Source organism: Chenopodium album, chromosome 3 (assembly GCF_948465745.1).
Source record: "Chenopodium album chromosome 3, dcCheAlbu1.1, whole genome shotgun sequence".
Lineage (NCBI taxonomy): Eukaryota > Viridiplantae > Streptophyta > Magnoliopsida > Caryophyllales > Amaranthaceae > Chenopodium > Chenopodium album.
The window spans coordinates 36,317,840-36,333,482 of NC_137836.1; the positions used below are offsets into that span (position 1 = coordinate 36,317,840).

Consider the following 15,643-nt stretch of genomic DNA (forward strand, 5'->3'; position numbering starts at 1 on the left):
GGCCGGGATTATTAACCATCTAAGAGTCCTTTTAGTAGCCCTGTGTTACTAGTGAAGAAGGATGGGTCATGGCGTTTTAGCGTCGATTATTGGGCCCTAAACAAGGAAACGGTGCCGGATAAATATCCAATACCGGTAATTGATGAATTATTGGATGAGCTTCATAGAGCAATGGTGTTCTCTAAACTCGATTTAAAATCGGGTTATCACCAAATTCAGGTCAAACTCGAAGATGTTCACAAAACCGCATTAAGGACCCATGAAGGACATTACGAGTTCTTAAAAATGCCTTTTGGGTTGACTAATGCTCCGGCAACTTTTCAATTGCTCATGAATGATGTTTTCCAACCCTACTTGAGGAAGTTTGTGCTAGTGTTCTTTGATGACATCCTCATCTATAGCAAGAGTGAGGAAGAGCACGAGCAACATGTGGAGATGGTCCTAAAAAAGTTGGTCGAGCATGAGTTGTATGCCAACTTAAAGAAGTGTGAATTCGGGAAATTAAAGGTTGCTTATCTAGGCCACGTGATTTCAAGAGGACGGGTAGCCATGGATGGTGATAAGGTGACAACAATCTTAAGGTGGGAGGTGCCCAAAAATTTAAGGGAACTTAAGAGGGTTTCTTGGATTAACGGGGTACTATAGGAAATTTATGACTAGGTATGCCCAAATAGCCGCGCCACTCACTTCACAACTCAAGAAGGATAGCTACGGTTGGTCGGAAGAGGCAACCAAGGCTTTTGAGGCTCTCAAGAGAGCCATGACCACGACTCCCGTTCTAGCTATGCCCGATTTTAGGAAGGAGTTTGTAGTAGAAACCGATGCTTCCGGGTTTGGAGTAGGGGCGGTGATGATGCAAGAGGGTCGACCCATAGCGTTCTATAGCAAGTTGCTTGGACTAAGGGCCCGTGACAAGTACATATATGAAAAAGAGTTAATGGCTATATGTCTAGCCATTGTGAGGTGGAAGCATTATTTGTTGGGGCGAAGATTCGTGGTGAGAATCGACCAACAAAACCTCCGATTTATCACTCAACAAAGGGAGGTAGGAGGGGAGTACCAAAAGTGGCTTCATAAGTTAGTTGGGTTTGATTTTGAAATTCAATATCGACCTGGGGCGTCGAATCAGGTGGCGGATGCTTTGTCTCAGATGGATCAGTCTAGTGTGCAATTTGAAGCAATGATCCACTCACAAAAGGTGGACCGGGAAGATCTGGAAAAGGAGATTAACCAAGACAAATGGTTGGGCCAAATTAAATTGGGCCTTGAGGAAGGAAAGGAAGGCCTGCACGAATTTTACTTGGAAGGTCAGAAGGTGATGTATAAGAACAGAATAGTACTGCCTATGGCTTCCAAGTTCATCCCAGCACTGCTTTGAGAATACCATGGCAGTCTGACCGAAGGACATGACAGAGAGGTCAAAACCTACCTCCGGGTGGCGGCAGACTGGTTTTGGGCGGGGATGCGTCGTGAAATTGAATAAGTGCGGCGTTGTATGGTTTGTCAACAGAACAAGGCGAAGCAACGGAGCCCTCTCGGCTTATTACAACCACTACCGATTCCGGTAGCGGTCTGGGAGGATATCTCCATGGATTTCATGGAGGGGCTGCCGAATTCGAAGGGGATTGACACCGTGCTTGTGGTGGTGGATAGGCTCTACAAGTACAGCCATTTTATTGGTTTAAAACACCCGTTTACCGCCCTCAAAGTGACGAATTGCTTTGTTCGAGAGATAGTTAGGCTCCATGGGTTCCCATCCACCATTGTCTCCGACCGCAACAATCATGAGTAATTTTTTACGAGAGTTGTTTCCCTTGCAAGGGTCCCATTTGAAGCGGAGTACGGCCTATCACCCTCAATCGGACGAGCAAACCGAGATCGTGAACAAAGGGTCAAGACTTATCTCCGGTGCTACATCGCGCATCAGCCCAAGACGTGGGCTAGGTGGTTACCATGGGCGGAATACACCTATAACACATCTCCTCACACATCCACCAAGGTCACCCCTTTCAAGGTGGTCTATGGTCGAGATCCCCCAAAACTTGGCGAATCGGGCGAGGTCATACCCCTGTAGACACGCTTGAAGAGTGGTTGAAGAGAGGGATTTCGTGCTGGATGAATTAAGGGTCAATTTGGTCAAGGCCCAGCAATTGATGAAGGAATATGCCGACAGGAAGAGAAGGGATGAACACTTTGAGTAAAGGGAAGAGGTGTTTCTCCTGCAACCTTATTGTTAGCGGTCGTTAGCTAAGCAGCCAAATGAGAAATTGGGGGCTCGATTTTATGGGTCGTATAAGGTGCTTTAAAGACGAGTTGCGTACAAGCTGGACCTACCATCGGATGGTCGAATTCATCCATATTTCCCAATTAAAGCGGGCTATAGGGTCAGCACCGGTTAATCCTACGGTCCCACCATAGCTAACTCCTGAATTAGAGCTTGTGGTCGAGCCCGAGGCGATACTAGACGCCCGACGGAGGATGCATGGGGATGGATACTTGGTTGAAGTGCTAGTCAAATGGGTGGGATTACCGGAATTTGAAGCGACTTGGGAGGAGGCCGGCACCATTGTGCAAAGGTTTCTCGACTTCCTTGAGGCGGCGAGTATTGTCATGGATCATCCACTTGAGGGTATGGGTACGGGTCGGCCTATTAAAGTCTATGCAAGAAGGTCCAAATCACAAAAGAGGAGCAACGGTCATGAATGATAGCGACAACAAGAGAGGTCAACCACAACAAAGAAGATGAGGACAAAGCTGATTAAGAAGAGCTTAAGGAAAACTAGCAGCAAGTTTCTTCTTTGCTTTATTATTGTTTGCTATTTACATGAATGTTCACATGTAGGAACTTTGTCTTGTTAATTTAGCTTGAGTATAAGTTAGTAGCATTATGCTTAGGAAGGGTATCCAGAAATTAAGTAAGAAAACATTGGAGAGTAGTAGCCTCAAGCTACATTAGAGACTAATGACCTCAAGTCATTAATTTATTCCCTATAGTTGTAACCTTCCTTCTAAATTAATCAAAGCACTCAAGCATTCCTCTTAATTCGTCTTAATTAACTGTTAATTACATCGACTCAACCAGGTACATCACAGGGGTAAGATTGTAAAAGGGGTAAGCCAAAAAAAATATAAAACAAAGTGAGTAGAACAAAAAAGACCAGACTGAGACGAAAAGTGAGTATATATATATATATATATATAGAGTAAATGATAACAATTTTAAGACCACATAACTTTTTATAGGATTATAAATGCTTATATAAAATTGTAAGCACACATCATGTGCATAAAAATTAATACTAATACTGTATAATACATATGTGTTACTGTACATAAGCATGCACCCATTTCCAGTAAATACTAAACTCTTTTACTATAATTTACTAGTTATTCACCCCACATACACCTTATCTACAATTCAATGCAACTTATCTATATCATGGAACAATCAAATTTGGAGTTTTTGAGATGGTGGTAGCAGAATATTTCAGCACAAGCCATGCTATTCATTCACTCCTTAAACTTGGTTAGAACTTTACTTTACAAGGCCACCATCCTAAAAGCCACTAACATAATATTTTTTTAACCTTCACCCACATAATCAAACCGACACAAAATGCATACCTCACCAGCAGCAAATACTGCACTCTTTTCCAGTAAATACTGCACTCTTTTATTATAATTTACTAGTATTCACCCCTAACATATACCTATATCTACAATTCAATGCAACTTATCTATATCATGGAGTGATGGAACAATCAAAATTGGAACTTTTGAGATGGTGGTAGTAGATTATTTCAGCACAAGCCATGCTCTTCATTCACTCTTTAAACTTGGTTAGAACTTTACTTTACAGGGCCACAATCCTAAAAGCCACATCCATAATATTTTTTTAACCTTCACCCACATAATCAAACCGACACAAAAAGCATACCTCACCAGCAGCATCAGCATTATCCAAGGAAAATCCCATAGCATCTTTGATTTGACTTCTCTCTAGGGTCAAAGCACGCAGCATATCCTCAAACTCATCCCTTTGTGAGTCTGTAAGTGTCCTTTCAGGATCAATACGCTGCACATAAAAGGCAGAAGTTCCCTAAATTAGAAGAGAGGTCAAATATATGTGAGTAAGAATGCATACATCTATCATCAAAGAAGAAAGCCTTCTTAAAGGCATAGTGATGATGCTAATAGATTTTTACGTAGAGCAAAATCCTAAAAATGCAAAAGTATGGGTAATTGTGTATGATCCAAAAGCAGAAGCAAGAGCATTTTAAAAAGTACCCTGCTTCTTCCTGCTGCATATGTTGCACTAGAATCCTTCTCGGGAACTGGGCTTTTTGCTGTGGGAAGAGGAGGTGGCACCCACCTGAAACCAGACATGGTGTAAACATACATATATCAATATGCAAATTAGGAAATTTCCAGAGGTTCTAGGGAAATATAGAACTGCTAATGCAACAACAATGAATAAAGGGGACTACTTTACCTCCCACTACCAGTTATCATGATGAAAGGCTCTGTTCTCCATCTCTGGAGAGTGTCACCCTGAAACAAGTAAAAGACCATCAGAGAATAGGTTTACCTAAATTGACATTATATAAATTCATTTACCCAATACTTTGAAAACTACAAAGCGCACTAAAACGAAGCAGGTTTAAAGAGCAGAGAATTGAAAATTGAACATAGTATTCTAAGTGAAGAATAAAACAAAACTCTGGTAGTATTCAGTTATAATGCCACTAGTAAAATACTAAAGTTATTGTGATTATATGTCCTCTTTTTTCCCCAACATAATTCACGGTTGGTTAATCATTGGGGTAAGATATACTAAAGTTATTTTTAGGGAAATTCTACATGGTGGCCTCAAGGATTCAGTTTTTCTACGTGGAAGACGAAGTTTTTTCCAACTCTCTTAAGTGGCCCCAAGGTTTTGAAGAATTATGCATAGTGCCCAATTTTTTATTTTTGGCTAACCTTTACAATTAAAATGGTTAGCCTTTGATTTTTTTTATTAAAAAATAATTTTATAAACAATAAAATTTTTAAAAACCAAAAAAAAAACCCAATTACCAACCCAACCACCACCACCTCACCGGAACCCTAACCCCACGGCCCAGCCGCCCCTCTCGCCGACCGACTAACCAGCCCAACCCCAACCACTCCGTTTCCCTTCCCCGGCCAACCACACAACCGTGAGCCCCTCCCCCGATTCAAGCCCCTCCTCCGATTCAAGCCCCTCTCCCGAGTCGACATCCCCTTCCTCCACCGCGAGCTGGCGACCCTCTCCCGATTCGACCTCCTCTTCCTCCACCGCGAGCCAGCGACCCCAAAACTAAAACCCTTAACCCAAACCCAGATCCCCATAGCCTAAACTACCCCAAATTCGTTGAGGTTTGGATTGGGGTTGGGGGTTTGGGTGTTCGTTCTGCAGTTCCGGTGAGGGATGGGGTCAAATCGGGAGAGGGGAAAAGGAAAGGGTGTGGCTGGCCGATGAAGGGAGAAGGAGTTGTCGACGGTTGGTTGTAGGGTTAGGGATTCGGCTGGCGAGGTGGTGGTGGCAGTGGAGTTTGGGCACTTTGGCAGGTGGTTTTTTTTTTTTTTTTTTTTTTTTTTTTTTAAATTTATTCAATATGGTTAACCAAAAATTTAAAAAGTTAGCCAAAAAATCAAAAATTGGGCACTATGCATAATTCTTCAAAACCTTGGGGCCACTTAAGAGAGTTGGAAAAAACTTCGTCTTCCACGTAGAATAACTGAATCCTTGAGGCCACCATGTAGAATTTCCCTTATTTTTATTATATGTGTTTTTTTTTTTTTTTATTGTTCAAAGCATGAAGCCAGTTTATGTTGCTGAGCAGAAGGATTAGGCAAAAATATCCCCTAAACAGTTTCAAGTCTTCCAACAATGTAGCTGCACACCCTCCTCTTTATCTTACACAGGTAGAAACATGTGACAGGAAGTATAGTAAGAGGTGTGGTATGATGTCAATCTCTTATACTACCTCCGTTTCACATATTTTGCAACTTTTCCAAAAAATGGATGCTACATATTATTTGCAACTAATGTTTTCTTTCCTTTTTAGTTTGTTATTTCTCTCTATCTCTCTTCTCATCACATGCATTCCAATTTTTCTCTCTCTATCTTACACTCGCAAACAAATTTTGCCTAGAAGTCCGCGCACCCTTCAAAGTTGCAAAAAATGTGAAACTGAGGTAATATTAACAAACACCCTATTTGTCAGAATGAGAGCATAATAGCCTAATAAATGATTGGTCGATTCTTCCACAATGCAGAACATAAGGGTGAGCTAGTGGATGCATGAGCCAGTAAATAGAAAGGGTGACACGAAAGTCTATGGATGTCTCCTCATCTTAAAAATGATATTGCATAGACATGCTTATATGATCAGAAGCTTTTGATATTACAAAAGAACATTACATGAAATATACGGAAAATAAAACAGTCAAAACAAGCATACCTACAACCAAACCAATTCATGGAATTACATGAGAAAACATACCTGAGCAAATGAATAAAGCCTCCAAACATAGTACATATGTTCCTTTGAGCCAAGGTCAAACAAGAAACTAAAAAGAGGATTCCCTCGTCCACGCTCCATTATTGCTTGCTCAAAAGCACACCCTCCATCTAAAACATATAAAGCCATGGTATCAATGACATGGCGAAGATGCCTATCCTCAGGAGGCACAACTGTTATATCTGGAACATTAGGAGTAAGGACCTAAAGATGGAAGCAGCAAAGGGTCAGACAATAATAGAACAATTACAGCATTTTCAAGCCCCCTTTAAGTTGAATTCTTCAAAGAAAGTAGCAAAAAGTAGATTGTATATCATAATCACAATAATAAATTTACCAACTGTGTGGAATAAACCCATTTTTGAAGATTGAAAAAAGATCAAAACCCGAAGTTGTATATAAACAAGATTTTCTCCTTATAAGTTTTTTACAAGAAATAAAATGTACTTCCTCCGTTTCTTTTTAGTTGACATGTTTCTTTAGTCACGTTTGTCAATGCACAATTTCAATTATTAATATCTTGATAAGCAAAAATTATAAAAAGTTGATATTTTGAAACTATACATTGTGTCGAATCTAACATGGTCCCACTTGACTATATTTTTCTTCACATACAAATCACAAAACATGGTCAAAGAAAGGTGTGTGAATAGTGCTAAATTCAAAACGTGTCAACTAATAAAAAACAGAGGTAGTAATAATTAAAAAATAAAGGAAAAGAAAAGAAAAGGCATTAAGAACACTTAAAGCTCCAATTTCTCAAAAGAAATACTAAAACAAAATAATCGCCTTCAAAGCAAATTCATCTAAAAGAAATCATTCGTCTTTTTTTTTAAAACCCACACACCTTTTCATACCCTCTCTCACTTTATCCAAATTTTTCCTACACCCAGCTTAAGGCTCCAGTTTCTCAAAAGAAATACTACAACAAATTATCGCCTTCAAAGCAAATTCATCTAAAAGAAATCATCTGTTTTTTTCTTACACCCACACACCTTTTCATACCCTCTCTCTCACATTAACAATTAGTTAAGCAAGAACTCGAAAATAGAACATACCAGCTCAGAGTTTTGATTTGAAACAGGAGCCACAGGGGTGCCTGAACCAGACAAGATTACGGTGCCACCCTATAATTCAAATAAAAGAAACCTCTGAGAAAAACAATTCTAACAGCTTATGGTGAGGGGGAGGGGAGGTGGAATAAACATTTTGCTTGAGACATTAGCATAAAAGCTAATCAACCTCTTTACTTCTGATTGCCATATGGCCAGGCGGAGGTGCAGGTAATGCCTGTGATGGGAGAGCAACTGATTTACCCCATCCAATCTTCAATTCATATTCATAAACCACCACCCCTGAGACACAAATTTGGCATAAGACAGATTTCAGCTTCTATTTACATTTACAAAAGCTTCAAATAACGTTTAAGAAAGACAGAGTGAAACAAAAGATAACAATCACAAGGGTAACTAAATGAATACATGTATATGGCACAAAAAACACTTAAATCTCATGGATAGCTTCCATTTTCTACACACCAAGTGTGTACAGTTATATCAATTCTAAGAACTAATGTTACACGATCAAGTACATGTTTAGTCAAACCAAATCCTTTATTTATTGTTTCTTACTTTACCCAGATTGAGAGACAGCCAAAAAGGGCCACCTGTTTAATTTTAGTTGACTCATAAGCACTGAATCCATTTCCTTCACGGCTTCACTATAGTGCTATTAGTAAAGCACATACAATGAAAAAAGAACTGGCAATTGGATTCAATTAAGCTCATTATTCCCACCATCAACCCTGTATAAACTGTACAACAGCAAAGCTCTAACCAAAACTTAATTTTATGGTAGAAAGATCACTAATTACGAATGCCTTCTCAGCATGGGCTTGCTTCATGTCAATTAAAAACCCGTACATCAATTATTGTAAGGGAAGACATCTGATGCAGTATTAAGAGGAAAGGTTTCAGTGATAGGGAGGGGTGTAGGTACTGCAAAGCATGAATTTCAGGAATAGGCATGGAATAAGTTAAGGGAAGCAAAATAACAAACCCCTAAACAAAACATTACATAACCACCAATCTCAAAGGGAGGGGAATATGGTGCAAAAACAAGGCCGCATCACTTAGGTTGGGCCGTATCGTACAGGATATTCAATTTACAGAACTGAAATAATCTGTAACAACAAAGGGGTGTTCCATAAACCTGCCATCTAGTCCAAATCATATGTTCTGACCCCGAATCACCCCGCATTGGACGTTATATCATGTGTTTCAATCAAAAGTTACTTCCTATTTAATGTTATGGTGAAAGATTCCTAGAGTATCCCACTCTAATCCTCTTACCCTAACTATTGTAATAGCATAAAACAACTAATAATTCCTAGAAAATGCCACCACCACATAGCCCCATATAACTATCAGTGCTCCACTAATAGACCTACAGATTTCAGCGGAAGCACCAGATTGGAAACATTTGGTGATAACCTTTTTTTCATTGGAGTTTTTATTCGAGTTTCAATCCAAGATGTTAAGCCTCCCACCAAATTAGATATCAGACATTTCATACATAATACAGTTTCTAGAATATTTCATGAATGACGACATTCGTTATTGGATGTTTGCATGCAGCTTAGCTTTTAGAAAAACCACTTTTCGTATAAACCCTTCAAGAGCCTTCTCTTTTTAAGTTTTCCTTCCCTCCATAAAATCTCTCTCCTTTTGATTCCCAAAGCTACTATGACTAATAAACATGAAGCAACCAATGATGTAAATATCACCACTCACATTTGATTATGCCCAGATTGACGATTTATTCAATTTAATACGATGAATAAATAAATTTTAAAATACAAATACTTGGTATTAAGATTCAAACACAGCCAGATTTAACAATATCAGACTCATTATTTAGATTTTCAATTAAGAGTTGCTCAGACTAAAATGAAATTACCAGCTTTTAGGATAGAGGAATAATGCAGCTGAAGTATTTGTATTTAGAAAGGTACGATGGATTTAAGACTTTAAGTCATGTAACAATGACAAGTGAAAGATAAGCTTGTGCTTAACCAACAGGTTTAAAATTGGATGATAAGGCAAAATATGGTAACCGGTCATTATCAACCTCATCCATAGATTTCCATACAAAGACTCACTGTTTCCCTTCTCACCTCAGTCAAGCCTTTGCAGAAGACATTCCATGCTTAGATTTGCATTAATTGGCTCTATCCTCCTCACCACTCAGGAAGAGGAGTCGGACCACTAAGGGAAGGCACATCTAAAACTGACTACACAAGAGTGAGACAGTCAAGCTTCAAAATCATAGTACACACTTCCATACCCTGGAATTACCTAAAGAGGGCAAGAGGGGAGGAGGAGGGGGGACTAGAATGGTAATAAACAACCAAGGAGTTACTTAACCTCATATTGCATGAGAGAAAATAATGAAGTAACAAACCTTGCATTTCATCCTTAGCAGCCTGTGCTTCACTCCTATTCATAAAAGCAACAAACCCACAATTCCTTTGGCGCCTTCGTTCCTCTTCTGTCCTAGGCCACATAATTTTTACGCTAGCAATAGGTCCAAATCTCCCAAAGGTTCGCAAAAGGAAACTCTCGTCAACCTAAATCATGTAAAGCAATGACAGTCTCATCAATATCTCATACAATGATATTTGGAGAACAGCAATGTTCAAAATCTAGAAACTTTAAGATTGTTCATATAGTTTTTTCTGTAATGAAAAAGCATGGAAATATTGTTCAGAGGACAAGGTTTTAACAGCAATTTCAGACTAACCTTTGGTGATAAATTTCCTACATAGAGATTTGTTGTTTGTGGATCACCATCATCAAAAGAACCCCTCCCAGCATCAAATTCATCAGGCAGCTCATCGAATCGGGTAATAGGCTTACAAAGGGTAAACAATAAAAGTCAGAGTAAAACAACAGAAGAAACCAAAAGTGCTAGACAGAATAAGTATCGACCAGATATTTTCATAAGAATGGCTCTACCAAACAAACATGTCTCAACATTGACCAATTCCAGTCACCCCCCCCCCCTCTTATTCAAACCAAGTCAGGAATGATTATTGATGAATCAGCAAGAACTCATCAGCAACAAATAGTTAATATTATCTTTTGTGATGCAATTAATCTATGTCCCTTTTTTTAGCTCCCTTCATATTGATGGAAGGTGAAGACCGCAAAAAAGCAATTAGTCATGCACAGTATTACAAGCTATCCTACCATCTCTCACTTTTCCTTTCCCTCCTCTCTGTATCTGAGTCTCTACAAAAGTAAATAAACCAGCCGATCTCATTCCAACCTCAATATGTGGAATCATCTTGCACCATATAATTAAGGTATTATAATCCTTTCTGCATCAGCACCACATTTTTAATGTTAATAAATAATAGAGATGTTAAAATCCTTTCTTAATCAGCAGCTCCTATTTAGATTATTTGTTTTTTACGAAGCAATAAAAGTTAATGTCTCAAGATAGCAAAAGCATTGGGGCAAACACAAAAACATTCCAACATTTAAGTCGCACTTGTTGCAAGAGGAAATAGTAAAATAGAGCAAGTTTGTCTCAGGGTATTCTATATCAAAATTAGATCCACTTACTGTAGGAAGTTCCCCATCACGCCATTTATCACGATCTTGATTTCTCTTCTCTCTCATCTCTTGCTCATGCTTTAGCTCCTCCATAAAGTTGTCAATATTTCTCATTCTTCCTTTCTCTTTTTCTTTTGACTTCTCTCTAGGTTCCTGTATATTTCAATGAAAGCCTAAGAATTAGAACTCTAATCAACTGGAAACCAGGAAAAAAAAAAATTTACATGATATGTTCCTACCTCCCTCTCATATTCTCTGCCTTTAGGTGCCATTGGTGGTGGTAAGAATGATGGAACATATCTGCCAATTGCGAAGATCGATTTCACTTGGCAAAGCACCAACAGTGTTGAAAAGCAACACTTTCAAGAAGATAAGAGAAAATAGGTAGTCTCGGAAAACAAAGTAATCTATTAACTAAGAAAACATGAAATATAAAGTTGTGCAATTTTCCAATAAACATCACACTAAGAATCTACTTCTCGCCAAAGACGTTGGGATGCTTTTTCTTCGTATAAGGAGGTTTTGTTGAAAAACAAATGACAACTCAGCTAATTGACACTTTAGTAACTCATGTACGATGTATTCAATGAAGTCATAAATTAATGTAATAATCATTCATAAGTGCTTTAGTTTAGGAATAAGTATTGGTTCATAACATCAGTGACAACGCAGTACTTCCTATCAACACATTCTTGTTTACAAAAGCACATTATAAAAGGACAAAGAGTGGTAAATACAACCAGAGAAAACCCCTGTTCAGAAATATCTTCATTAAATCACCTTTGTCACAATGACCTATCAATAGAAACACTTCTCTTTCCATTAAAATATATTAAGGGTATATTAGCACTATACTATAAATTAAATTTCCTTCCAACCTATAGCATATAAGGTGTGAAAATTATTTTACTACTGCATACTTCATTTTGGCTTTACCTACTTCAATAACCTACAACATCATAATATAAAACATTTCTAGCCTATACATTTATCTATCCTACAAATTTAACAAAAAAGAATGGCTCTAGCAACAAACAATGGAGATGAAGTAAGAATAAAAGAGAATTAGAAACAGAGAGGAAATACTAAAGAAAAATACTTAGCCCCTATACATAAAGTTTCCTCAAAAGCGCTGAATTTTTAACTATCGCATTGTCTTACCTTGAGGTAAACATTTAACTTTTTCCATCCCATTAAGTTGGTTATAATTTAGAAGCCAAAAAAGAGAGTTTGAACTATTGCATTGTCTTTCTATGTAATTTAGAACTATTAATGGCCCAGTTGGTAGTATGTGATATATGGTGGTAATGGTTATGATTTTCTATGTAATTTTGCAAGGGAAGTTCCATGACAATGTCTACGGTGATGCTTCTTTACCTCAAGGTAAACAAAATTCATTCTTAATTATACGACAGCTAGAAATGGTAATGAGTAAGACTCACTGATTCAACATTCAACACTACATAATGCTTGCCTGTGAATTAGATGAAAGTAGGACACTCCAAATTCGGGGAATAAGGGAATATATAGAGAATAACAAATGCTTGAGTGATACTCGGGAATAGAGTTGCAATATTATCAACATTAACCCTAGACTTTTATGGAAAATACACATACAAGTTCATCACTCTTACCACCACTTATTACTACTTACCAATTTGGCTATACATGTTGTAATTAACCATTTTACAAGAGCTATATAAGGATTTTTTTTAGTTTAGTAGACATTATACCCTTCTACAATTCACTAAATAAAATCATGCAGTTGCATCAAAAACTTTTCTTATTGCATAATTTCCACTTGTATCAGAAAGATTAAGTTAGATTATTGCTTATGACGACAAACATTTACTACATAATTAGACAGCTAACAATGAATTATTTTGCTTACTTAATGTGACTAGTGGAATTAAAAGTTATACTTATATTTAACAAAAAAGAAAAAGAAAAAGAAAAAAAGGTGGCACACCATCATCAATTACTCTATCTCATCCATCAGGAGCCATACAATAGACATGGATGACCACAAAAGCTAACAAGATAACAGCACTAGAGTCTCAATTTTTAATTTTGTATGAAAAACGGTTACTCTTACTTGGATAAACAACTACAATCCTACAATAGAAGCATGATACTTTCTTAAGACTTTCGCTGCTATGTCATTAGTTTTATTATGCTTCATTCTATCACATGATATTCTACCGGGCCTTATCTAATTTTTCTTGGCATGTTGGATATTATCTAAACTTGTTGGCTGTAATATGAACTTATCTAGAATTAACTCAGTTGCCCTTACTGAGCTAATATGAACTTAGTCACCCTTAATTCAGCATATCATAATGTATTGGCCACTAGCCGTTGTCCAAACTTCTCATCAAACATATTTCTACAAGGTGAAAGAACAAGGCCATAGCATGCTGGTTTCAAGTAAACCGTCCATGTCAAACAAATAGAGCTACCATATATTTGCCGAACAAAAAGTGCATGGGATAAGACATAAACCATACAGCTATACAAAAGATGCCTAAAAATACAGTACATTGATGCAATGAACGAGCTGGGAAACTGTTACCTAATTATTCTAACATCTAATTCTATTTAAGAGATGTCGCCATAGTACAACACTACAACATTATAGTTTTTAACTCACATTGTCTAATCAATGTATAATCTAAATGCATTCAATTACCTACTCCCCTTCTTTGAACCTGATACACCATCTTTGGAATTTCCACCTGCCATTTGTGAATAATAAAAGGCCCATATTTTTATTAATGTACCCAAAGTATAGTGTAAAGCATCTCCATAACACAAATGAAACAAGAAGAGTATGCAACTGCTAATGCGCAAAACCATACCAAATATATTGTAAATATATTTCTTAGACTCATAATCCTAACCTTCAGAATCAGCTTTTACTTTGTCATTGGGATTGATTAAACCTCCTCGTACAAAAGCCTTCGACCCTGGAGCATCCTCTCCTTGAAATGACTCCAGAAATTCCTCATACAGACGAGCTGTTTCATCTTCTGCTCTCTGCAAATATAACACCAATCAACATAAATATTTATCTTCCCACGCAGACCGATCAACATTCAAGCCAGATAAACACTTGTACCTTCTTTTTTGCTTCCTTTTCTTCTCTATGCTTTTGGAAAGGAGTTTTCTTTCGAGTAATTGAAAAAGAGCTCATGTCGCTGATTCAGGAGTATTCAATACAAAAGTAAGTACAAGAAAGAGACAAAACAAGCTCATTTATACAACTAAGCCCATTCCCGACTACCCGAGGCAGTACGAAGGCGCAACTGCCCAGCGCCCATGGAGTAAAGTCCCATTTTTCATCCTAGACTCCTACGATAAAAGGGTTATAAACAAAAGTGGCTGCATAGTTGGAGTGGTTGTATTTTAGCTTGATAATCATCAAACTCAAGTTTAGGGAGAAGGGTCCAATTTCATAGTTCGATCCTAAAATTAAAGGGTTCTGCAACACATTAGCAAACAAATTTAATTCAATCATCAAATCATACTCGAAAATCACATAATCTTTTGGAGAAAAGGCATATTTGATTCAATTGTGAAACCAGGCTCATAATTTTCTTCTGTAGCAACATGTTATAATCTTTCATAACCTTAGTGATTAGAACAATAAGTTCAAAATTCGAACCCTAAATTTACTATACTGACAATTAAATTAAATTAGATCAAGGACTAACCCTAGATTGTGAAATTGATATGATAATTACAAAAGGAAAGAACAACTTACCTCAGAAGCTGCTTCAATGGAGGATAGAAATGTTAGAAGGCGGCTCAATGGAGAACGTGGAGTGCGCTTCAATGGAGAACGTTCAGAGCTCTAGAATGGGAAATTGAGAGAGAGAGGAGGAAAACAGGTAGGGCTACGTTCAATTTTTTTTTTTTTTTTTTTTTTTTTTTTTTTGTGACAATATTTATCCATTACGGACATATTAGGCTTCTTTGGTAAATGATTTTTCGTTGGCTTTTGATTGGCTTTTGGCTTTTTCATTTGGTCAAACACTCAAAATTTGTGTTTGATAAATGGTTTTTTCAGCCAGCTGAAAAGCTGCCTTTTAACCCAAAATGAAAAAGCTACTTGGAGTAGCTTTTGGCTTTTGGCTACCTAAGTTACTAATAAGTAATAACATCCAAAAGCCAATTTTACCAAACATGTTTTTAAACTAATAAAAAGTCAAACAGCCAACAAAAATGCCAATACAAACCAAATAGTATTATATACTCCTGGAGTACTATGGATCATGGTACTACTTACACAATATATTTGAGTTACTTTGCGTACACTTTATGTTATTTTGTTTAAATGTTGTGTTATTTTGTTACAACAATATGTTATTTACTTATTTATTACTTCAACCCCAACTCATGCTACTTTTAATTTACATTAAATAACATGTAATTATTTAAAAATAACATATATATATATATATAAATTGAATTAATAAT

At 37.3% G+C, this 15,643-nt stretch overlaps 1 protein-coding gene across 1 annotated transcript in view; it reads right to left on the reverse strand.

Moving 5' to 3' along the window:
- Window positions 1-15,095, reverse strand: part of LOC145623942 (protein RRC1-like) — a 30,552-nt gene extending 15,457 nt beyond the window's left edge. The window contains exons 1-14 of the mRNA XM_081676860.1: window positions 14,928-15,095; window positions 14,283-14,361; window positions 14,065-14,200; window positions 13,854-13,899; window positions 11,404-11,464; window positions 11,174-11,317; window positions 10,347-10,457; window positions 10,008-10,173; window positions 7,788-7,900; window positions 7,604-7,672; window positions 6,528-6,749; window positions 4,493-4,551; window positions 4,288-4,372; window positions 3,938-4,075 (exon numbers count right to left, since the gene is read on the reverse strand). Coding sequence (XP_081532986.1) covers window positions 3,938-4,075; window positions 4,288-4,372; window positions 4,493-4,551; window positions 6,528-6,749; window positions 7,604-7,672; window positions 7,788-7,900; window positions 10,008-10,173; window positions 10,347-10,457; window positions 11,174-11,317; window positions 11,404-11,464; window positions 13,854-13,899; window positions 14,065-14,200; window positions 14,283-14,357 — 1,425 coding nt within the window. The 5' untranslated portion in view covers window positions 14,358-14,361; window positions 14,928-15,095. The remainder of the gene's footprint in view (window positions 1-3,937; window positions 4,076-4,287; window positions 4,373-4,492; window positions 4,552-6,527; window positions 6,750-7,603; window positions 7,673-7,787; window positions 7,901-10,007; window positions 10,174-10,346; window positions 10,458-11,173; window positions 11,318-11,403; window positions 11,465-13,853; window positions 13,900-14,064; window positions 14,201-14,282; window positions 14,362-14,927) is intronic.
- Between the last annotated feature and the right edge of the window lie 548 nt (window positions 15,096-15,643).